This window comes from Fusarium proliferatum (assembly GCF_900067095.1).
Source record: "Fusarium proliferatum ET1 genome assembly, contig: FPRO_scaffold004, whole genome shotgun sequence".
Classification (NCBI taxonomy): Eukaryota; Fungi; Ascomycota; class Sordariomycetes; order Hypocreales; family Nectriaceae; genus Fusarium; species Fusarium proliferatum.
In genome coordinates, this window is record NW_022194793.1 from 1,147,104 (window position 1) to 1,159,792 (window position 12,689).

Sequence of the window (12,689 nt, forward strand, 5' to 3'; positions counted from 1 at the left end):
AAATTCCACGACCATGAACAATTATTTGATCAAAAAGCTGAGCAGAATATGAGTCGTCTACATACAGAGATATTGCCCAAGTTCCACATAGTGGCACCTAATTGACGTGTTAGCTGGCTTAGGCACCACCCCCAATTAGCGGTGGGTAATCGAACTTCAAGGGTCCTTAAGATGGTGAGCAAGATCGCGCCGACACATACCGCCCTTTTTGATACACCATCAGCAAAGACGACCCTAGGGTCGCCACGACAATGATATGGCCGTTCGGATCGCGGGACGCCGACAACGAGAAAGAACAGAAACTCAACGAAGAGGCGAAACGGCAGCATGTGTCATGGACCGACTCGATAAACCGCATTCGATCAGCACCTGTCGATGCAGCTAGAGAATGGGCGCCTGTTGTACTGTTCCCGCTCGCTGGCATGGCAGCTCTACAAATCTACACAAATTATGTTCGCCGAATACCCGGATCAGCATATGTGCGCCCGAATTTCTTTCGCAACCGAAGCATCTTTGGGCGAGTTACCAGCGTTGGTGATGGTGATAACTTCCACCTCTTCCACACGCCTGGCGGTCGACTTTTGGGTTGGGGCTGGTTGAGAAAGGTTCCTGAAGCTCGCAAAGAGTTGAAAGACCGAACAGTATGGCTCCGACCCAAGGAGCCCCATGTCCATACTGACAACGCTTTGGCAGATCTCAATTCGTATTGCTGGCGTTGATGCCCCAGAATGTGCCCACTTCGGGCGGCCAGCGCAACCGTTCTCGGCCGAAGCTCTCGCCTGGCTGCGTAACTACATCAGCAAACGCAACGTCCGCGCATACGTCTACAGGCGAGATCAGTACGATCGAATCGTGGCGACCGTGTATACGCGGCGGTGGCTGTTTCGCAAGGACGTGGGTCTCGAGATGATAAAGGCGGGCATGGCAACAACTTACGAAGCCAAGCAAGGGGCTGAATTTGGTGGAAGACAAAAGATCTACGAAAGGGCTGAGGCTAAGGCGAAGCAGAGACGAAAGGGGATGTGGTCTGGCAAGTCCAAGGATTTCGAGAGCCCGAGAGCTTACAAGACGAAATGGGCTGGCTTTGACCAAGAAAAACCCGGCACTTGAAGATGCCGAGTATGAATTATGATGATTCTAAAACCATGGTTTGATTCGGGCCGCGTAGCATTTTAGACATATCCAAGGATTTAGTATACTAAGAATGAATCAAGGTTTAAAATCACTTATGAGGTGTCCGACGCATGCCAAGTTTACCAAATCGATGCCTGCTTTATTTTTGGCAATATAATAAGCTCGTCATGCTGTCAGAACATAGATTGGGCCTGGGATGTGCACGTAGTCAGTGAGCAGAGTGTAGGATCAGCGGACATATAATTAGCTTCGCAGTGCCCTGGGAACATGCATTTACTTATCAATGCATCGAAAGACACCTTGAACGCATTAGGGACGCTGAATAGTTCTGAGTCAATAGTTGTCTGACACGTTGGCGGACATTGACTTACCCGGCGCCAGAGGCAAGGAAACGAAGTTGTCTCTTATTAAGCAAGGGGTGTGATCCAGAGTGGTTTCATCTGATGAATTACTTTGTGGTGGTGTTGCAGAATGTATCCATAGGTAAGGCAAGTATGAGACAGAGGCAAGAAACTACAACTGCCATTGCTTCCGATTGTGTGTATCTGTAGCTCATAATCTTAGGTGGTTGCACGTTGCTCTACCGGGCTATTTTGATGTCTCGTACAACGCTGCTTACCTAGTGGATAAAGCTGGATCGATTATCAACATCCACAGCCCCGCGACGGATTATTTCAAGGCTGTATAGCTCTGTCAAAATGAAGGGAACATATGGATCCGTTCAAAATACCCGTACCATCATGCTTAAGAACCACTCACTTGTTAGCACAATACGCAGGACTTGGAACAATGCTTGACAAGAGGTACACATAGTGCCAGAAGCCACATACAGGAATCCTTGCCTTGTTACCAGCCTCCTGAATTTAGCGCGAGAAGAGGTAAAAAGTAAATAGAGCAGCAACAACGCTACCCACCGCCTCTTGATGCTAGTCTTTTTTTGTCTAGCCAAGTAGTCTCGAAGACCATTGCTACGGAGTAGCATCTTCCATAGCTTGACAAGGGTTAGTACTTCAACGGTCAGAAGTCGAGATCAGGAATTGAAGACCAAAGGTTAGCAAATGGAGTAGATAACGCAGCGGTAAACCCTTCATGCAAGCACCCCCCCCTGCAGAAGCAAGAATATCTCGTATTGCATAGGTAGCATCAGCGCTTGCGACATATTCAAGATCCATTGTGAAGTACAGAGTACGGTACAAATGAATTCCATGTGCGCCCATGGTAGTTTCCTAGCAGGCTTGCGGCGCGAGAAACAGAAGCTCCACTTATCCCCTGGAAGCCAAGGCCAACCTAAACGTGGGATCAACTCTTCCCTCTCCTAATTCTCACCTCATCCTCCGCGATAATTCTTAGCATTAGAGCTTCTGTGAGAGGAGGGGATACTTATCTTTGCATTGCCTTGCAAACTGTCACTCGTTAAACACTGTTTCTTCTTCTTCTTTCTATTGTTTGTATTTCCCAGCACAGTGGCTGTGCTATTCCTAATACACCGCCCAGTCGACTCTACAATCAACCTAACCGTTCAATAATTACTTCAACTGACACTACGGTATTCGCACTCATTAATACCGCCTCCTCTTCTTATCTCGACTTGCTTCCCATCCTTTCGCCAAGCTGCAGCAATCCGGCATCTCCCACCCATCTTGCGTGGCCTAACTCTGCATTCCAGCCGTCGTCGACCCGGAGACACGATATCTGGTTCCTCATTCTTCCCAACACGCCGCTCAAATACCTGACCGGAGAACACGGACGCCTACAGGACTCACGAGACACGCAATTAAAGAGGCATCCCGTCCGTCACCCCACATTTCCGAAGCTGACAGGACTTGCGAGAAACTCACTGTTCAACGAAGAACTGCAAAGTCAATTGATCATCACCGGTGACGAGATCACTTGATACGAGGACGAAGCTCGCCGATAATTAAACTCTGGGTTGCTCCTCTCAAGTTCATTGGTTCCTGAATCAGTAAGGTGGCGCACTCTACTACCCGTGGCTGTGATACGTACCACAGTCGTACACCTTGAAACCGCTTGGTATGTCTTTTCTCTCAAATCCTGGGTACAACATATGATTCCGAATTGCTCTGGTTATGCAATTTATCTTCATATGACCTTGGTCTGCTCTCTATTCCCATCACTCCATCCATTACGACGCTGTTATTTCGGTTGATGATTTGTTTGTCGTCATCCCACCCGACACACATGCAGGCCAAGTGCTTCAGGTACCGCGTTGCAGTAAAAGGAACGACCTAACCGTATTCAGCTAGTGGCTAGATCCTCGAAATCCAATGCACGCCGAGAGAACGGGCATCGCCATCGCTAGCAATTTCCCGCATACGTGCTGCAGTAGCATTGCCTGTTGCTCAACTTGAATCTTTCAAACTGCGACTCTACACCTCGATCACATACGTTCAACGACTCTTCTTCCTACCATCTTGACCACAGACAAACTCCACGACTACAGAGAACCTGATTTTTCGCATTTTCGGGGTTTTAATCAGACGGATACCTCTCAGCGGACGCCTCCATTCGCATCACTCCAGCTCTCGACCGTTTTGAAAACGCGATTCTTCGCCCCTTGATATGGCCCGCACTTAATCCTGAGATGCATCACGAACAAATTCAATTCCAACGACCACGGCATTTGACTTCCCTGAGCAGGGACACGATACGGACTCAGCGGCCGGACACACCGTTTTAATATTAGGTGGCGATTTATAGTTATGCGATTATCTTTCCAACCGCGTAGCCCATCGGCACGCCAAAGCCACAGCCTAGGTCCCGTTCTGGGTCCCAGCCTGGCGGTTTTAGCAGCTCTGGCGCCATCTCTCACACATGCCATAACATTCAATCCTGTGCCGTCGCCAAATCTAGACTTCTCTAACCTGGGCAGGATCGGCATAGTTGGGGATTATGATGGAATTTCACTTTATGAATACGAGGGACAAAAAGAGAGCACTCGCAGCTCCAACGGCAGCGAGTCACTTCTGGCACAGATGCCCAACGGCGCGTTCGCCTCGATACTATCCACCGATGCGTCGATTAGAGCCATGTGCTCGTTCCAGCTCAGTAACGGAGATATGCAAGGAGTGGTGATTGGCGGTAATTTCACGAGCCTGGACGGGACGCAGTCAAAGGCAGTTGCTCTTTTCAACCCCAACACAACCGAGGTCACCCCCTTGGACGGAATTGAGGGCGAGGTCAACGCACTATATTGCGACCAGGAACGAGACACGGTCTATGTGGGTGGCAATTTCAAGGGCGCCAACTCTACGAACGCCATTGCCTGGGTTGGTACGGATGGATGGACAAATTTGCCGTTCGCCGGCTTCAATGGCCCTGTAAAGGCCATCACAAAAGCTTCCAACGGACACATAATTTTCGGCGGAACCTTTACTGGTCTTGGAAACTCGAGTACACCCAATAGCTCTTCAAGCCAGGTCATCAATCTATCGACAGCCAACATCACGGACGAAAATGGATCATCTGGCACCGACCCCAAGGACATCGTATGCCCCGGTTCTTCTTCGACTCCTTGGTTATTACAAGACGACACACCGGGGTACTGGGAAGCGGATTTTTCTTTTGGGTTTGCGCCGACCAAGCTCAGACTTCGGAATACGCGCCAGGACGGTCGTGGCACCAAGACTTTCCGTTTCCTTGCGTATCCTATCAATGGAATCATGAATTTGACCTACGTCGATTCTGAGAGTGGTAACAACATCACCTGTACTAGCGAGTGTCCACTCCGCGACGATGAAGATTACCAGGATTTCACATTTGTCAACCGCGTCGGCATGAATAAGTTTCGCATTGCTATTTCCGACTGGTATGGCAGTGGAGGTGGTCTGGAGTCTATTGAGCTATTCCAGAGTGACATCTTTGCCTATGCTATTACCGACTTCAATGAGCCCAAATGTGGTGGAGTTAAGAACCCAGCTTCGGCTACTCACACTGGGCCTTGGAAGGTTTCTCCCTCGCTAGAGAGCAGCTCCGAGTATCTGACTGCCGAGCTCAACGGTGACTATGACCCCGAAAAGATATCTGTTACATTCTTTCCCAACATCATAGAATCTGGAAACTACTCTGTCAACATCTACACCCCAGGCTGTCAAGCTGATGACACCTGTGCTACTCGAGGCCGCGTCAATATTACCGGAGTCATGTCAGGTGATGATGATAAGGATACTAATTTTACATCGACCTTATATCAAACAAACGATTTTGATAAGTACGATCAGATATATTTCGGATACATTGAGAAGAGCTCGGGTTCATTCACCCCCTCTGTGACTCTCCGCCCACTTGCAGCCCAAGATGTCGACACCCTTACAATTGTCGCTCAGAGGGTTGAATTCACTCTCACCAACTCCACTGGTGGCCTCAACGGTCTCTTCGACTTCGATCCTGAGCAAGCAGTAGTCAACGCTACTAGTATTGTGAACTCTCCTATCAATAAACTTGGCGCAAGTTTTGATAGGGCCTCGGGTGTAAGCGTTTTGGTCACGGATAGTAATACTACCTACGTTGGTGGTAACTTCACCTCCAAGGATCACGACAACATCCTCGCTATTATCGAAAATGACGATGTGAAGGAGCCTGGGGGCGGTTTGAATGGCGAAGTCTTCGCCATGTACCTCAACGCTACACAGCTCTATGTCGGCGGTGATTTTTCCAACACTGACAGCGGACCTGTGACCGGCCTGGATAACGTCGCAGTTTACGACACCAAGGAAGATAAGTGGGGTGCTTTAGGAGCTGGCCTCAATGGCCCGGTGATGCGTGCCGTCCCACTGATGCTAAACATCACTGCCGACACTCCTGAACTTGTGATTGCTTTCACGGGAGAATTTTCTTCATGCAACTCCTTCGACAACCACGATGCCATTTCCGTGGATGGTTTTGCCATATGGGTAGCTTCTCGAGGCAACTGGTTGCAAAACATCGACGGCAACTACCCTGCTTTTGATGGTTCACTTACAGCCGCTGTCCTAGATATTCCCATGGACGGCGGGTCTCTGTATGCTGGAGCGCTCTCGTCCGCACAACTCGGTACAAACGGCGCCGCTACCCTCTCGGACGATGGTCTTGGTCAGTTCCCTCTCAAGATCCGTGCCGCTACTCCGTCGTCAAGCTCATCTGCACTGAGCCGTCGAGATGTTACTTCCTTCAATAAAAACACCACGGGCGTTGTGACTGGTATATTTTACGACGAAAATGATTACAACATCACCATCCTAGCAGGTCATTTTACGACCGAGTCGACAAAAGGCGATAAGGTACAAAATATTGTGCTCCTTGAGGATGACAACGTGGCTGGACTTGGTTCTGACATTTCAAATGGTTCTACATTTGTCGCACTCGCTGTGCGGAATGGTATCTTGTTCGCAGGTGGTGATATCAGCGGCACCATAGACGGAACAGCCATCCGTGGCCTTGTTTCATATGATCTGGAGGCGAAATCTTTCAATTCGCAGCCTGCCTCTGTGTCGGGGGCCAACAGTACCGTCGCAGCTATTGCCGTCCGCCCTGGAGACTCTGGAGACGTTTATGTTGGCGGCTCATTCGATACTGCGGGTGCATTGGACTGTCCTGGTCTCTGCACCTACAATGTCAACTCTGGCCAGTGGAACCGTCCAGGCAGCGAGCTTGAGGGCACCGTTTATAGCCTCTTGTGGTTGAGTAAGAACCAGCTGGTCGTTGGCGGTGATCTCCGCGGTAACGGATCTGACCAGCGCTTCCTTGCCAGCTGGGACGCCAACTCAGAGTCCTGGTCAAACTTCCCCGGTTCCCAAGACATTCCAGGGCCTGTTGCGGTTATCTCGCCTGGATCAATCGATTACGACCAGCTTTGGGTTGCTGGTACTTCGCTCAAGGATGACAGTGTCTTCATCATGAAGTATGATGGTGAGAAGTGGCATGCTGCCGGACCTTCCCTCTCTTCAAGCACCATCATACGCGGCTTGCAGGTCTTTTCGGTGACTGAGGATCACGAAACCGCCGACTTGTTGGACAAAAACCAGGTTTTGATGTTGACAGGATCCATCGACATCACTGGCTTTGGAGTTGCCTCTGCAGCTCTCTTTAACGGCACTACATACCAACCATATGCTATGACAATCAAGGCGGGTGATGGTCCAGGCACTATTGCTGGCATCTTCACCCAGCGTGACAGTTTCTTCAAAGAAGGTAAGTGTATCACCGATCTTGCGGCTAAACAACCGTACTAACCTCATGTTAAGAGAAGCATATGGCCCTAGGCTTTGTGGTTCTTATCGGACTTGCTATTGCGCTTGGTCTGATGCTCCTCCTCGTCCTTTGTGGCATTATTCTCGATCGCATTCGCAAGAAGCGAGAGGGCTACGTCCCTGCACCTACGTCCATGTACGACCGGGGCAGTGGAATGCGACACATCCCGCCTCATGAGCTCCTCGAGTCTCTCGGTCACGGGCGAGGTGGTGCACCACCACGTGTCTGAGCAAATAAGAAGAAAGAAAAGAAAAGATTCCCGATTTCTGGGGTTTGTTGTCATTTTAGCAAGCTGCATACGTGTCTGATCTGATACCTTTGGCGTTCTGGAAAGGTGTATAGGGTTGTTTTCGGACCAGGGAAGTCCATTGCTATTTTCGAACATGGAAATTCAAATCAGGTCCCCCAGCATGAGCATATGGGCTCTTGACACCAAAATTCGAAACCATGTCGTTCAAAAAACTTCGGCTTAAAACCACGTCCCTACTTCGGCTGGATTCTGGAGGGGGCCATCTCCAACGGCAACCAATTTACCTCGACAACTTCGAGGCATGTTCTCCCAGTACCTCACCGCATTTCTCTTGTTTATGTTTTTTTTTTTTTTTCGTTTTTGTTTTTGTTTTTGTTTTTGTTTTGTTTTTTTACTTCACTTCATGAGGTCATGACCCACCGGTTAATGTGTACCTGTTTATTCTTTCTCGTCGATACCATACATAGGTGCCTTTGTCGACCTGCCGTCTTTTCTCGCTGTATATTACCTTCTGCGCAGTTTCCGACCCCTGAACTGCTGAGGACCTCAGGTTTTGTACCTTTGTTCCTCTTTCAAACTTCCGTTGCTGTGAGGGCGCTGGAAGGAGAACTTGAATCACTTGAGGGCTCGGGATAGTTATCTGGTGGCTCTAGTTGAGGATGATTTGGTCGATGGCGCTGCGGTTAGAAGAAGCCATCTAGCAGTGAGCATGGTGATATGATACTCAGCTGACCTAGAGTAGCTTAATTTGAGTGGTTATAGTCTCCTGAATGTTCCCATCTTCCATGCAAGTGACTTGCTGCAGAGGAGACATTATGTCTGCAAGATTTCAATGGACTTCTCCCTGGGGGTTGAATAGGAGCAGGTCGACACACACACACATATATATATATCCATTGTCTTCAATATTCGTAATCTACAACTTTAGACGGCGGCTATATCTCCGAATTCACGCATAACTCTGGGGGGCTATTTAGTAATGCTTGTTGGTGGCATGGATTATTGAGCAGGAGAGTTGTAAATTTCCCTTTTCACCAACTACCTTATTGTTTCTTGCAACATTGTGACCTTTGTGCCTGTTCCTTTATGCTCTTTCGGTGGTGGGACTATACAAATGCGCGATGCTACGTAGCATACTATTTGGGTTCAAAATCGCACTCTTGTCAGCCCATTCTTAAAACTAGCCTTGACTCTGTCTCAGAAGCAAGTGGCCGAGGCCACACCGATTGGAGCTTTGTGTTGTGAAAGGCCGGGGAGGGGAGAGAGCTTGTCTTACCCTGTTCAGACTTGTCTTGCAAGCTTCCTCTGTCGCGGCAAATGGAGAGCACTCTGGGGTAAAACATAAGGGAACTCTCCCTAATGAGTTGACGGTTTCCGTTTGGTCGTTAACAAGTGATGCGGACGATATCTGTTGGTTGAAGCGGCTATGCACGCTTGACACAATTGGGCTGCGAGGATGCTCCTTGCTTAGAAAACAGCTCCCGCTTGAGTGACGCGCCCCAAGACCGGCGTTCCTGACCCAAAGTTAATGCTATAGCAGTAGGCATATCAATATTGAGAGGGTCTCATGCCAGAGATGTTCATGTCATTAGACTGTTTAACTACACCTCGATGTCTTTGTTCGAAGATTACCCTAGACCACAGGCGTCGCATCTCTTGTCATATGCCACACACAATACCTAGTAGTTACGAGACCTAGGTAGTATCGCTCTTTCTCTCTGTCCCACTCTACATGCACCACGATACCTCTTCATGGAAATACATACACAAAATAGGGCGGGGTTTCGAGGGCTCAAGACTCACGCTGCCACCTCAGCAAGGTCGAGTGTCGTATCGTGAGCCCTGTGATGAGTGCCAAGGAAACTCTGTTTTCCTTCAAAGTGGATCGGATCGGGTTCAGTCAAGACATCGTACTCGGAAGCACAGAACCGCCGTATGTGATGCAATGCTTATAGCAGACCAATAATGGCGGCAGCTAAAGGCAAGGCACAAACAACAACGACAACTACCTGACGTTAACCTAAACTAACCTAACCTAACTAAACAGCCTTGCCTGCGATTGTGCTGAGGCCTTACCCGGGCTTGTGAGTTTTGAGGGGCATTACTCCCTAGCCTCAAGTTAGGAGCAGATCGATGACGCTGCAGACATGCCTTACACCCCGCCGCAGCCCTCTTGCATTTATCTCTGATTAGGTAGGCAAAGAGATTCACTCAATGGTTGGTTGTTCGCCTTTCCCTGCCTCTGCCCAGTAATCACAACCCGAGCAGGATTCCAAGGGTCAACACCAACCTGAAGTCAGCATGCTCCATGACGCAAACTCTTTTCCTTCCTCCCCTCCTCCATTGTCAAGCGCCGGCCAAAAGCTGCAAGGACGGATGCAGTCCGAAAAGCCAACTGCATCACGGAAATGGGGCCTTACCGGCGCCGCCACGGCATCATTAGCAAACACCCAACGGTACAGCACCATACCTACCTATTATCTCGAGTCTTCTGAGTATATGTACTTACAACCTAATGAACTTATTAAGCAGCGACGACACGGGATGCTCCATGCCAATGGGCAACGCCTGAGGCAACCACAGCAACGTCTAGTCCGGAAGCCAAGACAACGCGTAGCCTAACAGTGGACGACGTCGATACTGTAGGTGCTCAGAAGGAACAATATGAGATAAACGCGCTACAGGGACCATTGCCGGTGGCAATAGTGGACGAGAGGGTGTGGAGTTCACATTTGCCATATGCAAGATAGAGCCCATCACTCCAAATCACTCTACCGCCAGCGCCGCGGTAGTTGTGTTGCCCAGTGAATGATGGCAATTGCTCGAATCCCATATAATAGACGTACGGTGTACGTGTGGTTGTACATATCGCCTTGGCAAACAACATGGCGCTCTGGGAATGCCAAAGAGCCAGATAAATCGTTCCGTTTGCATGTCTCGGCGATTTTACGGGTGCATTAACGCCTCCTCTGTTCTACCAAACGCCGCATAATTTAACATCGACAGTGTTAATGGAGCTGTGTAAGGTAGACTGAGTGAGTATCAGTTGACCACTGGGATGTTTGCAGGGGCGATAGAATGTCGAGTCAAGAAAAGGTGTTGCAGAGCCATGACATGACTGATATGACATCCATGACCAAGCGACTAGTCCGAATTCTGCCTCTTCGAGATAAGTGTATGTACATACGACTTCTAACGGATGCTATCAAGACAAGGCCAAAATGATTCAGTTGAGCAAAAACGACCGCCGGTTCTCTTGAAGGTGTACTCCGTACCGGGGTAGACAATGGGGGAGCAGTGGGCCCCCGGCACTCAGTCGGTAGCGCGCTTCTACTTCTGCACCTCCAAAAGACTGACTTGACTTGACCAGGAGAGACAAGGCGGGAGGCGCGCAGGGGTTGGCCAAGTACCGTGAGCTCAAGCCTAGACGAGCTAAGGCAAATTGAATGGGGCCTGGCAGAACAAAAGATCCTGAGAAGACCCCAGTAACAGCACCCAAACAAGGTTCTGATGGATGGGGACTGAAAGGGCTCCTCGACCTATCTGCACCCTTGGACACACACTACACACTCCTGTTCCTCCCAAGTGACATGGGACTGGCTACTGTACACCTGTGGCCTGTCCGATGTCATGTAAGTGATGGCCTCATCACTTCATCAATCCCTAGTTTGCGGCGGACATCTCAATATCTTCTCAGCCCTGCCCCTTGTTGGCGATGGTACCAGCTGAAAGGTCCTTTCCATCACAACCCTGTTATGTATCATGGCGCCAAGCGATTACCCCCTTGGGTCACGTTGGTTGATAGAGCCGCTAGCAAAAACAACGTTGCGTCTGCGGTTGCAGTCTAAATGTGCCTACTGCCCAATGGAGCCAGAGTTGGTCCATTCGATAAACACGCTAGACATCGAGACGATTGTGCCAGGGGCCTCGTCTAAGATATCGGATATCCAAACACCAAATAACCTTCGATGGGATGAGACACGTCTACGTGACCCGAGTGCACGGGTGTTGTTTTTGGCTTATTGACGATCAAATGTACCCGAATACTTGGAATCACTTTTCCATACAGTGCCTCATTCGTGAGTTCAGATTGGAGTCAAGGTTCATTGTACCTTCATGCTTCAGAGCGGACATGAATCCGAGTGGCCATGAACTTCATATTTGGTCTTCGAATGAGCAACGGGCGCGACAATGCGCACGGTCGCTCGAGCGGAGGCTCCTCTGTTGTCCAACAGCCTCTCCTAAAAGCCTTCTCCCTCAGCGGACTCGACTTGACAGGTGACAAGAGCTGCCGCGTCAGCTAAACCTCAATGATTGAATCAAGCCCTGGCTCTTGATGCTCTGAGACCCAACTCAACTGGGTCCATGCCATGATACCTACTCTTCCGTCTTCCTCACCAGGAACCAGTCTGAAGAGCCAAGACCCGCTCTCGGGATGCCCAAAACGCTCATTGTCTCCACCCCATCATAGGCCATCATGAACAGGTGCCTTCACCCGCTAACCCGTCTCTGAGCGGTTCATGTTTTGACTCGTGCGTCTGTTATGCTTCTTCTCCTGTGGCACCGGCATTGCAGCGTCCCGAGCTGCTAGTTGCGCGCCAAACATGCACCGGCTACCTAGCCCCACAGCCGTGTCCTTCCAGTCTACCAGTGCAGACACGGCTGTATCTAATTGCCTGTCCTGCTACCGGCCTGACTTTGCTCCGGACGCACCGGCCGAGTCTGTACACAGAAACAGAGGGGCTCTGCGCTGGTGGTACCTTGCCGCGATACATTGACATCACAGGTTCATCTAAACTCACGCGGGACCGGGATTGATGTAAATCCACCGCTGTGAGAAGGGCGGGATGCTGCGGAAGAAGTTCCCTGGGATTGATAAAAGGAGATTAAGATTGAGGCGTCAGATCGAACAGCACAGGGGCAGGTCTTGGCAGCGGATTGGAAGCTCCCCAAAATGCTGGGGAAGATGAGCATCACTCCTCTGCCAGGCAACTCAATGGCCCATTTTATCTCAGCTGTTGGTACAGTACAATACAGTGCTGTAACCAGTTCCCAACAG

At 49.8% G+C, this 12,689-nt stretch overlaps 3 protein-coding genes across 3 annotated transcripts; 2 read left to right on the forward strand and 1 right to left on the reverse strand.

The window, feature by feature from the left end:
* Positions 1-251: 251 nt before the first annotated feature.
* On the forward strand, positions 252-1,110 carry FPRO_04559 (uncharacterized protein; the record flags this gene model as incomplete). Its single annotated transcript, XM_031230082.1, has 2 exons — positions 252-641; positions 694-1,110. 2 exons carry the CDS (start codon positions 252-254, stop codon positions 1,108-1,110), a joined length of 807 nt encoding a protein of 268 aa, XP_031080255.1.
* A 2,744-nt stretch (positions 1,111-3,854) lies between these two features.
* Positions 3,855-7,609, forward strand: FPRO_04560 (uncharacterized protein; the record flags this gene model as incomplete). Its single annotated transcript, XM_031230084.1, has 2 exons — positions 3,855-7,320; positions 7,374-7,609. The coding sequence occupies 2 exons, from the start codon at positions 3,855-3,857 to the stop codon at positions 7,607-7,609; spliced, it is 3,702 nt and encodes a 1,233-aa protein (XP_031080256.1).
* Positions 7,610-11,744: 4,135 nt separating this feature from the next.
* FPRO_04561 (uncharacterized protein) lies at positions 11,745-12,106 on the reverse strand (the record flags this gene model as incomplete). The annotated part of the gene is made up of 2 exons (XM_031230085.1): positions 11,745-11,918; positions 12,029-12,106. 2 exons carry the CDS (start codon positions 12,104-12,106, stop codon positions 11,745-11,747), a joined length of 252 nt encoding a protein of 83 aa, XP_031080257.1.
* Between the last annotated feature and the right edge of the window lie 583 nt (positions 12,107-12,689).